Consider the following 13,320-nt stretch of genomic DNA (forward strand, 5'->3'; position numbering starts at 1 on the left):
TAATGTTCAACAACATCTTAAAACTGGAATTTTTTCCACAGAGTGGAAACATGCTACCATTTTGCTGCTCCTTAAGAAACAATCCCTAGACCCAGCTGAACAACAAAACTATCACCCCATATAGAGATTGCGGTTTCTAGCAAAAGTACTTGAAAGCCATCTTAATTTGTGTCTCACACAGTATCAGGAACAACATGACATCTTGGACGAACCACAATTTCGGTTCAGGAAAGCCCACTCTACGGAGACAGCCCTAGTTATAGTGGTGGAAGAGGTTAGAGCAATTTTGGACCGTGGAGATAGAGCTGCAGTGGTCATTTTGGATCTTTCGACGGCTTTTGACACAGTAAGAACAATTCTGAAGCAGCTGCTCCTTGACATAGGTGTCAATGATACAGCTTTCAAACTGCTCTGTTCCTTCCTGGATGGAAGAGAACAGATTGTCAGCACAGGGGATTTCAGGTCAGAATCCTTTTCCTTGCCATGTGGAGTCCTGCAGAGCTCTTCGGTAAGCCCCACCTTATTCAATATTTATGTGGCCCCTCTCATGGGACTGATAACATCTTTTGGTTTTCTTACAATCTCATATGCGGATGATACCCAAAATTATTGTCCCCATAACCAACAATATTGATGAAGTGGCTCTGCGTTTCAATAAATGCATGAGTGCCCTTGTGCAATGGATGGGAAACCATTACCTGAAACTAAATGCAGCAAAGACAGAAGTTGTTCTTTTTGGGAGGGATATTTCTCTCTGGAATCAAGCCTGGTGGCCAGACGATCTGAGTCCAATCCCCAGCCCAGTGTCTTAATCCAAGAATCTTGGAACAATATTTGATACTATGCTGCCTTTTAGGGACCACACCAACCATCTCATCTCCTCCTGTTTTTATACACTAAAGATTTGGCAAAGAATCATCTCCTTCCTACCTTTGTAGTTACAAAAAATCGAAATTGGACTATTGCAATGCACAACTGGTCGGTGCGCAGCAGTGTATTCTAAGCAGGCTCCAGAGGATACAAAACTCTGCTGTCAGGGTTTTGCCGAAAATTAAAAAAATCGAAGTCAGTGACCAAAGCCAGAGATGAGCTTTATTGGTTGCCTGTAAAAAAAAGAGTAGGTTTCAAAGCTTTGTGTATATCTTACAAAGCGGTGCATTCCCATGGCCCCAAACGTCTTAGGAAAAAACTCTCATGGTATACCCCTAACAGGACTCTGCTGTCAAAGAATTCTACAACTCTGTTAGGTGCTCGCATTCGTAAGGTCTCCTGGGGAGGGAAAAGTTTTTCTATTACCACATCTCGCCTTTGGAATCAAATGTCAATCTCTCTGAGGAACTCTACCAACTTCCTGGCTTTTACAAAGCTTCTCAAAACTTGGCTTTTTACACTCCCGCTCTAGTTTCTTTTTCTGATCTTCTCTCTTTCACAAGCAGTGCAAAGATGCCTCCAGGCATACATTGCGCTTTAAAAATTAAAAATCAACTCAAATCAATAAATCAAGTAGGCTTTTATAACCAGGGGCAGCTCCTCCGCTAAGGCGGAGGAGCATCCCCCCCACTGCTTTTTGCAGTAAAAAAAAAGGAAAAATAAAATTATAATAACAACTTTATTATCATTTTATTTGTTCCTGCTGCAGCGTCTTGGGGGGCAGAGGGAGGATTGGTGGGCACTATGTAAGTGTGCATGAATGTTTTGCCGGCCCTCTCAGATCGGCCAAACATTCATGTGCACTGTGCATGCTCTCATGCAGCCTGGGTGGAGAACATGCCCAGCTCCCATTCCCTGGTTGAGAGACAGACCACGGCGCTCAGACCAATCAATCTCCTGTTTGAAGAGAAGAAGCCAGGAAGAGGACATTAATGAATGTAGAGTCAACTTACAGGAAATCAATTGAAATGTAAAGCTGATGGATTACCCCAAACCTGCAAGTCATATCCTGGTTTAAGCCTAAGCATAAAGAACCATTACCTGGTGTAGATATAAACTATATGTAACAAAAACCTGTTAATGGCCCAGAAGGCCATCATTAATACTCTGTAACTTTAATCGAGAGAAAAGGAAGTTCTGAAGCACTGCAAAGTTGCCACACTTAGGCTATTACCTCCTGAAAATGCAGGCATGTGGATCGGGGATCGCGCATGCATGTTAGCAATGTGGTCCCCCTACAATGGTCTAACAGCATCAAGCCACATTTTACTAAGGTTCCTACTGTCATATTATTAATTTGCTTAAGAAAAAAAGGAAGAATATTGTTGACTACTAATGCCATTCCTGTAGTTTCCTGTAAGGGTTGACTATATTTTGGGCCAGTCAGGTTAGCAACCAACCTTTTGTTTCTCGGAAGAATGTCATTAAGAAGTGGACTTCCTCCTGGATCCTCTCCTCAATGCTTCTCTTCCCCATTCCTAACTGTCCCAAAGCAGACACTGCGAATCGGCGGAGCTGCTTCCATTTTTCCCCATTGCTGAAGGTAATTCCTAAAAAATAAAGAGAGAGAGAGACCTATTAAATACGTACATGCAATGGTGCCACAATTGTCTTAGTTGGGGTTATTGATAACAAAGATGCATTAGGGTTCAGAGTATAATTCGTGCATAATTCGTGTAATGGTTGCACGTGTGTGGAAAAGCCACTCACTGCTTGGGACCAGAATACATTTTTCACCATCAGACCTTTGGCTCAGTGCTACATAAAATAAAGCAAAAAAGGAGAATGAAAGGCACAAAGAAATATAGAAAAACAGTGACAAATGGAAATGCCTGGGGGAAAAAGAACTCACAACAGTAAGATAAAGAGCACGAAAAAAGAGAAGGTGGATTCAAGACAGTGCAAATATGCTATTCGTCTACCATAGTATTAAGCAGAGCTGGAGATGGACTCCTCAGAAAACATTAATGTTCACAAACTAGACACTGCTAGGGGTATTGCACATCAGTGAATTCAGTAGCGTAACGAAACTTGAGGGGGCCCCCCTGCAAACTACATGGAGGGGGCCCCTCTCCTATCCTCCGTGCCAGTCTAGAGGTCTCAGGCCAGCGACCCGCCATACTGCAGGGGATGCGGGCGATTGTTACACCACTGTCACCAATCCAATCGTTATAAGTAACACCCGATGGTGGAGTTAAAGGTTGGGCTTAGTCTGCCAGCAGGCTATCATAGGTGGTGGTCCATTCATTACAGGGTGCCTGCCATCAGTAGGCCGGGGAAGTTTGCCCAATTTTAGGTGGGTTTCCTGATGCAGACTCTTGTCATGATATACAACATCGGGCCCACTTATCGTTCAGTTTTGACAAAAGGGCATCCACTGCTCCTTCTCGTTTCCATTTTAAAACATTAGACAATGCTTCAATGCAGTATTTCAAAAGTAGATGTAACTACAAAGAGCAAATTTGGATAATACATTTTTATTAGTAGATAATAGCAATCTTAAGAGGCATTGCATAGCTTCATACACACTGTGACCCCAATTCCATCACAGTCTCTCTCTCTCTCTCTCTCTCTCTCTCAGTGAGTCAGTCTCTCTCTCTCAGACAGTCAGTCTCTCTCTCTCTGTAATTCAGTCTCTCTCAGTCAGTCAGTCTCTCTCAGTCAGTCAGTCTGTCAGTCTCTCTCTGTCAGTCTGTCAGTCAGTCGGTCTCTCTCTCTCTGTCAGTCTGTCTATATCTCTCTTTCTGTCAGTCTGTCAGTCAGTCAGTCTCTATATCTCAGTCAGTCTCTCTCAGTCAGTTTCTCAGCCAGTCAGTCTCTCGGTCAGTTAGTATTCAGTCTCTGAGTCAGTCAGTCTCTCTCTCTCTATTCTCTCTATCAACTCTGTCCACTCTATCTCCACTGTCTCTCTCTCCACTCTCTCTCCACTGTCTCTCTCTCCACTGTCTCTCTCTCCTATTTCTCTCTCTACTCTCTCTCCACTCTCTCACTCTCTCTTTCTCCACTCTCTCTCCACGGTCTCTCTCTCCACTGTTTCTCTCTCTCCACTCTCTCTCTCCACCCTCTCTCTCTACTCTCTCTCACTGTCTCTCTCCACTATCTCTCTCCACTGTCTCTCTCCACTGCCTCTCTCTCCACTGTCTCTCTCTCCACTGTCTCTCTCTCTCCTATTTCTCTCCCTTCTCTCTCTTCACTCTCTCCCTCACTCTCTCTCTACTCTCTCTCCACTCTCTATCCACTGTCTCTCTCTCCACTCTCCCTACTCTCTCTCTCCACTCTCTCTCTCCCTCCACTCTCTCTACAATGTCTCCCTCCACTCTCTCTCCACTGTCTCTCTCTCCACTGTCTCTCTCTCCACTCTCTCTCCACCCTCTCTCTCTACTCTCGCTCACTGTCTCTCTCCACTCTCTCTCCACTCTCTCTCTCTCCACTCTCTCTCTCTCCACTCTCTCTCTCCACTCTCTCTCTCCACTCTCTCTCTCTCTCCACTCTCTCTCTCTCTCCACTCTCTCTCCACTCTCTCCCACTCTCTCTCACATAGTAGTGTGTGTTTCCTATGGGCATCCGTAGAAATGTTTCTGGGGGGGGGCACATTTTTAACTTCATCACCATCCCCTTTGCACCCTTCTCCCCTCTGCCTTGCACCCTTCTCGCCCTCCTCCTTGCGCCCTTCTCCCCTCTCCCTTGCACCCTTCTTCCCCTCTGCCTTGCACCCTTTTCTACCTTGCACCATTCTCCCCTCTGCCTTGCACCATTCTCTCCTCTGCCTTGCACCCTTCTCCCCTCTGCCTTGCACCCATCTCCTCTCTGCCTTGCACCCTTCTCCCCTCTGCCTTGCACCCATCTCCTCTCTGCCTTGCACCCATCTCCTCTCTGCCTTGCACCCATCTCCTCTCTGCCTTGTACCCATCTCCTCTCTGCCTTGCACCCATCTCCCCTCTGCCTTGCACCCATTTCCTCTCTACCTTGCACCCTTCTCCTCTCTGCCTTGCACCCTTTTCCTCTCTGCCTTGCACCTTTCTCACCCTCTGCCTTGCACCCTTCACCCTTCTGCCTTGCACCCTTCTCCTCTCTACCTTGCGCCCTTCTCCTCTCTACCTTGCACCCTTCTCCTCTCTGCCTTGCACCCTTCTCGCCCTCTGCCTTGCACCCATCTCCTCTCCGCCTTGCACCCATCTCCTCTCTGCCTTGCACCCTTCTCCTCTCTGCCTTGCACCCTTCTCCCCTCCTCCTTGCACCCTTCTCCGCTCTGCCTTGCACCTTTCTCCTCTCTACCTTGCGCCCTTCTCTCTGCCTTGCACCCTTCTCCTCTCTGCCTTGCACCCTTCTCCTCTCTGCCTTGCGGCCTTCTCCTTTCTGCCTTGCACCCTTCTCCCATCCGCCTTGCACCCTTCTCCCCTCCGCCTTGCACCCTTCTCCTCTCTACCTTGCACCCAGCTCCTCTCTGCCTTGTGCCCTTCTCCTCTCTGCCTTGCGCCCTTCTCCTCTCTGCCTTGTACCCTTCTCCCCTCCCCCTTGCACCCTTCTCCCCTCCCCCTTGCACCCTTCTCTACCATGCACCCCTCTCCTCTCTGCCTTTCACCCTTCACCCCTCTGCCTTGCACCCTTCTCCTCACTGCCTTTCACCCTTTACCCCTCTGCCTTGCACCCTTCTTCTCTCTGCATTGTACCCTTCTCCTCTCTGCCTTGCACCCTACTCCCCTCTGCTTTGCACCCTTCTCCCCTTTTCCTTGCACCCTTCTCCTCTCTTGCACCCTTTTCCTCTCTGCCTTGCACCCATCTCCTCTCTACCTTGCACCCTTCTCCTCTCTGCCTTGCACCCTTCTCCTCTCTACATTGCACCCTTCTCCCCTCTACCTTGCACCCTTCTCCCCTCTGCCTTGCACCCTTCTCAGCCCCCTCTTACCCCCCCTGCGGACGCCCACATGGTGTGTTCTAACAAGAGTGCTTACCTAAGGGCACCATTTTGCTGCCTCATCCCTTCTCATGTGAGCTTTGCCCTGGAGAATGCTCTCTCTGGGGGCCCCCACTCCCACCCTTGACAGGGTCCTGAGCAGTGCTTTGTGCTCCCTTCTTCTCTCGAAGGCCCCCGCCCAATCCTCTTTCTTGCCCTTGTGCGCTCTGACTGAAGAGAAACAATGTATGTTGATACTTTGTTTGTCTTCAGTCAGAGGGAGGGGGCAAGGGGTACAGAGCAGGCTGCAGACAGCCTGCACCTGCTTTAGAGGGCGAGAGGCTTGCTTTAGCAGGCCTCTCTCACAGCTGAGGCCCCCTTCACTTACTGAAGAGAGTGGGGCCCCCCCACACCGCGGGGGCTGCGGGGGCGTTTGTTACACCCCTGAGTGAATTAATTGCACAATCCACTATGCAAACTATATATCAAAATTAAGACGACCAGTCTCATTCATGAAGCCCTTATGGCAAAGGTCTCTTTCCCACGTTACTAGGCACTTAAGGTTGTCTAGGCAACACAGGTACTCCTCCAGCGTGGTGGCCTACAAATGGATATGGCAGAACTCTATACTTACAAGTCTGGTCTTTATGGAATGACTTTACATTGAAGGAACATTTCTGAAATACTAAAAAGACTTGCAAACACAATTGTTCTGCCAGGCTATGGACACTGTGGGACTCGTTCATGAGTCCTAGGGCAGACAGAGTTTACAGCCATCAGATTGTGACATTCAGAAGATTTTTCCACTGGTGTCCTGGGGCTTAACCCTTCTGATTTGGCCAAAACCGAGCACTGATTCTACCACTTTGTCACTTGGTCCTCAATGTAGTGATGTTTAGCATTCCAAGGGAAGTAGTGTTGGGTAAAGACACAGAACTCACTAATACATCTATTCGAAATCAAAAATCAATATATAGCCAATGTTTTGCTTTCGGCCACAGCACTTAATGTGTTATAAATTAAGCACTGCCAAGAGATGCAAAAAGAGGCCAGCATGGCTGTCGTTGGGTGGCATTTACCATCTCGTCTAGAACAACGTATCTTGAAGTATGAAATTAACTTCCAAAAATTGAATCTGGAAAGCGATGATGCTAAGATAAAAAAATTACGAAATACATTCAAAATAGGAAAAACAAGGTCTCCAAAATTCATTGAAATCCTAGTAATAAAGTTAAAAAGGCACAACATAAACACTGTTTGGAAGACACAGGGATCAATTATGTATGCATTAAATCAACTGCAAAAATAAATTAGTACTAATGGACGAAAAATAAACTGGTCAGACTTTACCAAAAGAAAATAGTAATACTTTTTCAGTAGGGCTGGTGTTCAAAGTATATATCAATGATTCCCAAGAACATCTTGGCTTCACCAATTAATTTTTTTATATTTATTGTTTTATATTAAGAGTTAGCACAATTCAATTCATCATATTACAAAATAGCAGCAATTCTTAGCATCACCCACAACATAAACATTTTTAAGCTCAGATTATGACCCTGTATCAATCTATCATAGTTTCCCCTAATGAGGCAACAATTTCATAAACAGACAAAATTATTCAATATTCTAAGAAGAGACTTGGCTTTCAAGCATAATAGCGTGGTCTGATATAGGTCATATTACCCACTTTTACATAAACTTCACAAACCGATTAAAGTGCATCAATTCATCTTACATTTTGCAAGCATTTCTATACTGAAAAAAACGTTCTCTCATTGTATGTACCAGTTTTACTCTTGAACACGATATTCTCTTCTCATATGAGATTTCTTATGAATGATTTATCTCATCATCAACAATCTTTATTCGGATATGAAATGTCTATAAAAGTACAAACATTATCTCACAAAGTTAATCACTTAAAACATTACATAAAAAGATCATCTAGATTTAAAACGTGCAACAGAGCTTTAACTATGTAAAAACAATTCAGTGGATCATCAAAATGCTTGTCACAGAAACCAAGAATATATCAAATTATGTAGCAGCATCATATGATAAGGTGCAAAGTACAAGTGGATTTAAGAGAAGTAGCAGCAGGGGGAAGTAAGCTGTTAAATCCATGAATAATTATCAGCATAAAACCAATAAGTGCGTATAATGCAATCAGGTCAACTTGTCAAGGATTCATAGAGGCACGTGAACGAATAGCCATCTTCAAAAAGGTACAGACATGCAGTGTTAGATTTTCCCAGTTAAGCTGAAGAATAATCCTGTAAGCAACCTTGAAATCCGTGATTCCACTAGCTCCAAAGATCAGAATCAGAAGTTGCTTGCTATACCTTTGATAGAAATTACAAAAGAATGGGAAATGTAGCATCGATTGCTTACCTAAGTTGCTGCAAGGGCAAGGTAGTTGCTCAATGTTAGATTGGAAGCCTAAGGGGAAACACAACAAATATTGTAATGTGCCAGCTCTAAGACGAAAGAGCAAACTTTGATCCCAGCGGTTAATATCTCTTAAAAGATAGCTAACTGGTAGGTAAGAGGGAGGACCACCATCGTCTACCATAGATATATAATGTGCGACGGATATTTTAGAGAGTGCTTGTGCATATCTTATGTCCCCGTAGTATTTATAAATATCTTCTCGAATAGTCTTTTTGCTAATGCCCTCTAACTGGTCAGGGTTCTGAAAAACATGGCCAAGATTTACTCTAGTTAAACTTGCCCTTACTTCTGCAAGCCACGGTATATCTCCGCCCTTGTTGCATTTTAGACAGTCGATTATAATTTCCCTGGTTAGTGAGGCAGCCGGGTTTTGCCAGACCTTCAACCAGAACAGGGACGGACAGGACCTAATATAATCTTCTAAATTGTAAGAGAGTAGGGTCTGCTTTCCTATGGTCACCCCACTTTTTGCTTTTTGCTTCTACTGGTTTTCAACTTTAATGTGGCTGTGGTCCTGCTAATCAGACCCATAGCCCAGCTGTTCTCTCTAAATTCATACCATGTACTTTAGGTACATCACCAATTGGGAAATGGGTCACCCTTGTGAGTCCCTGTACAGTGTACCATAGGTACCCAGGGCATAGGTGCACCCTAGGCCAACCAGGGGCTGCAGCATATCTTATGCCACCCCTGGCTGGCCATCCAACTGACACAACTGGCTGATCACTCAGCTGGGGCAAGGTTGTGCAATCACCCCTTGCTTAGGTATAGTATTCCTATACCTACCATTATATATAGACACATAGGCACCTATAAGTCAGTCCTATGGCAGGCCTTAACAATCCTGAAGGCAGAGTGCTTGGTTTTATGTGAGATGAGGCTCCTAGCATGAGCGGAGCCTGTCTGCAGCTTTCGGAACCATGTCCTTATAGGTGTTCTATGATATAGCCATACCATATACTCTTAAGTGCATTATAATCCTCGAGGTTAAATGCTAACTCTGGTTTGGCTTTATCAAAATATGTCGTGTAAGGTGTCATACGCTTGTGAATACTACCCCCTCGCCAGTTCTGGCGACGAGGGGTAGCATTCCACCCTTCTAGAGGGAGAAGACATGCTGTTCCTGTTAATCCCGGTTAAAGTTAACCAGAGCCTCAGCATCACAAAATGGATGCTGCTGCCACAGACACAAGTCTGACCTCCTGCTGCTGGGAGTCCTTCCAGCAAGGGAGGCTTGGACAATAGGTTTCCTGTCTTGGGAGGTGCTAGCACCACCCCAGACAGGCCATAGTGTATTGGGGCAGGGAGGGCTGAATGAAATGAGACACTGCCTGGGGCACACAAGGTGTCCCATACATAGCCTGGTTCAAACCAGTTGCTGGGGCACTCCAGCCCCAGCTCTGGCACGATACTGGACAAAGGGAAAGGGGTGTAACCACCCCCTTCCCTGGTCCCACCCATAGGAGGGACCTAGCAGGTAATCCAGCCCCTCAGATTGGTGTATAGGTAGGAGCTGAGTCAAGAGACTTTAGATTTATCCTGAACTGAAACTTGAAATGAAACTCTGGACCTTCGACATTCTATTGCAACTAGAAGACTGAAGAATCTCCCTTGTGGTCAAGGAGTGACCACCCTGTACCTACAGGCACCAACCAGCGATCTGCGGTTTACTTTGTCGATGCTCCCGCCGGACCCTGAGCACAGAGTCCAACAAGAGCTAGACTTCCAGACTTCTTTGACCCCGATCCACATCCACAGCAAAGCTGAGACCCGTGGAGGCGGCGAGAGACGTGGGACCAGCCATCTTGAAAATCCTGCTCTTTGCTACTTGTGCAGCTTCCGAGGCTCCCTCAAAGTTGTGCATTGGGGATTGAAAAGCCCCAGCCCCGAGCACTTTCTGCACCAACGCACAGCGCTCCACACTCCACGAATGCCACGTGGGGCCTGCCAGTGTTTTTGTGCTCGACGCGTCTGTCCAGTTACTTGCCCATTTGGCTAGTGGCCTCTGTGATGACAAACCTTTGAATCTGAACCACCTGCCTGGTTTTTACAGGTAGGCGCCTGCATCCCTGCAAAGGAGAAGCCCCCTAGACCTTGCTGGTGTAGCCCAAAGTGAATATTCGATTCCTGCATGGGTTGCATTTGCCAAGGCCTGTTGACTCCAATCCGGAAGCCGACGCCGCCAACAGCGAGATCCTTCGTGGGACAGTCAGTATCCAGCTCCTGCTTGTCATCGATGCCTCCTGGTTCACGTGGCTGCAGAGTTAAGCTTCATGAAATCACCTGATTGCTTCGCGACATCGCCTGGTTCCTTCCTGGTCACTGGCTAGTGACCCAGACTCTGTCCCTTCTGCTTTCAGGTACTCTTCATCCTCGATCCGTCCTTGGATCCAACCGGACACTTCTCTCCTGGTCGCCTGCAGCATCTTTTTACAGGTCTGCATAGGAATCAGCGACGAAACCCGACACACTTTGACACCTATGCACCTGGCTCCTGTGGGTGAGGTAACGCGAGTACTTCAGTGCTCCTGTGGGTATTGACTATCCTAGTGTCCTCGTTTTCAGTAGCTTTCTCCTAGTCCATCCAGAAGTGTCCTAAAAGAACTAGTTTCCAATTCTTTCATTCCCGTTATAACTCTATGGTAACTCGCATGTGTGTGTGTAGACTCTGCACACCCTTCCCGTGGGCCTCCTACTTCCTAACTCTTGGTAGTACAGCGTAGCCCCAGCGATTCCCTAGGCCCTAGGCCTATTCCTTGTCCGTGACGTGGTTCTTATACCACTATTTTAGTATATGGTTTTACGTGCCCCTAGCGCCCTATTGTATATTGTGCAACTTATTGTATGATAATTAAGTATCTTGTTATGTGCTTGTGCCTCTGACCTCATAAAGAGTTCAGAGGGTTGTGTTAGTAATAAATACATATATATTTTATATATAACCTGTGTGGTGTCCTTTCATTTGGTATTAAAGGGGTTACATATGGTAAAACAGCTTGCTTCACATGCTCTCTGAAGTTTTAGCCTAAGACTGCTTTGTCCATGCTACCTCTAGGATAGCTGGTCTATAAGGTTGACTTTACAACCATCACCATAAGGGTTGTTTGGACTGGTGCAAGGTGCTCACTAGAATAGTGAACATCATATACCAGGCCAACTTCTAACATAAATAAAATAATTGTAACTCATTATGACAGACAAAAGATGAAGAGGAGATAGGTATCCCCAGCATTCTCCTACAAAATCTATTTTCTTCGACCTGAATACTTTTAGAATTTACAAATCCCCAGATTTCGGCCTCCTATGTCATAGTGGGTACACACTGTGTTCTATAGATTTTGAGTAGGGACATCACTACCTCAAATCTTTTCGGTTGGGGAAGATTTAAGATTGAGTTGGCCGCCTTTTCAAATTTACTCCGACTATATGCCAAATGGGGTGCCCAAGATCCATTGTCTGAGAATTGTAGGCCCAAGTATGGAAAAGTGTGTGTGCGTAACAACATTTCAGAACCAGAAGTAATAGCATTATTAAGACATTTTTAGGACCACAACACATTAAAAAGGATTTCTTAAAATGCGTACAAAGGTTCAGACCATTCATAAAATCAACAAAACCCTTAACTAGTATACGCAGTGCATTTGGTGTACGACCTATTAAAACGGCATTGTCCACATATAAGAGGGCGGGCAGTTTATTACCATTAATCATTGGGACATCTGTAGTCAGTTCAGACAGCACATTGTGTAGCTCGTTAATATATAAAATAAACAAGAGTGGGGCTAAAACGCACCCTTGTCTTACACCTCTTTCAACCGCTATGTCCCCTGAGATTGCCCCGTGCTGATTCTCTCCTGTGCCCTCAGAACCCTATGTAAATATGCTAAAAAGTGCACTATGGTCTCATCCAACCCATAGTTTAAGAGGCATGTCCAGAGCTGTGATCTCTTAACGAAATCAAAGGCCGAGGTAAGGTCCATGAATGCTAGGTAGATGGGACAGTGTCGGGCTATGTATTTACCTATGATCAAATTAAGGTTAAGACACTTTTCCACCATTCCAAGATTACTTCTGAAACCTAGCTGGCATCTATTTAAAATATTTTCCTCCTCTGCCCAGGTTCTGATTTTGTTAAATAACATCCTCCCCAATGATGTATCTATTCAAACCCTTCCCATAGCCTCAAGAATTCAGTGTATGAGCTTGACTTTAACGCATAGCATCGCTCTAATCCCTATATTCTTAGCATTTTAGATATCCATTGTTCAAAGCATCCCAGATTATTTCTACACTAGCACTGCTATTGAAACAGTCAAAATTTACAACAAGCTAAATTTCTTGAACACAGATTCATCTTCTAGATGCTCTTTGTAAAGATAACATCTACACGTAGGTCTGTCAAACGTTAACCCAATCACAAAAATTTCAACTAGTGAATTTTCCGAAAAGCTGATTATTATGTGGCTATATTTATGTAGACATTGATCTGAAGAAGTTAAGTAGTAGTCTCATCTTGAGGCTAATTTATAGCTTTCTGAGATTCAGGTATTGCCACCAGGCCCGGTTCTAGCGGTTGGGCCAGTTGGGCCAAGCGAGCCAGGCCCACCCAAGGAATACCCTGGCCCAAACTAGGCCATTCAGAACTGAAAAACAATCGTCTTTCACCCTGTGGGCTGTGCCTTGTTGTTTATTTAAATATTAACAACATTGACATACGTTAGTTTCAGACCTGGGGAGTGGTGTGAAATTCTTGAAGGGTTTTAGCTGCTACTGTGTACAAATGAGCAGCACGGACATCCTGAACACTCTCACTCACTCACACTAAAGAGGCTGTAGACTCCCATTACAGGATTCCTAGGAGATGAAAACAGTGATATAACATAAACACTTTACAAAGGAGGATTATCCTTTTCCTAGAGTACAAATGTGTCTATAATTAGGATACAGATTTTCTCAGGTATGTTTTATTTTCTTCCTGTTAGGAGGCTATTACTAACTTTCAGCATTACATGAACAATAAATTAATGAAAAAAGTTAACAAA

General features: G+C 45.1%; 1 protein-coding gene across 1 annotated transcript in view; it reads right to left on the reverse strand.

The window, feature by feature from the left end:
• LOC144781710 (cytochrome P450 2F3-like) overlaps nucleotides 1-13,320 on the reverse strand; it is a 741,839-nt gene that overhangs the window by 352,181 nt on the left and 376,338 nt on the right. Inside the window, exon 4 of the mRNA XM_078660685.1 lies at nucleotides 2,331-2,480. Coding sequence (XP_078516811.1) covers nucleotides 2,331-2,480 — 150 coding nt within the window. The remainder of the gene's footprint in view (nucleotides 1-2,330; nucleotides 2,481-13,320) is intronic.

The sequence above is a fragment of the Lissotriton helveticus genome, chromosome 9 (genome assembly GCF_964261635.1).
Source record: "Lissotriton helveticus chromosome 9, aLisHel1.1, whole genome shotgun sequence".
NCBI lineage: Eukaryota > Metazoa > Chordata > Amphibia > Caudata > Salamandridae > Lissotriton > Lissotriton helveticus.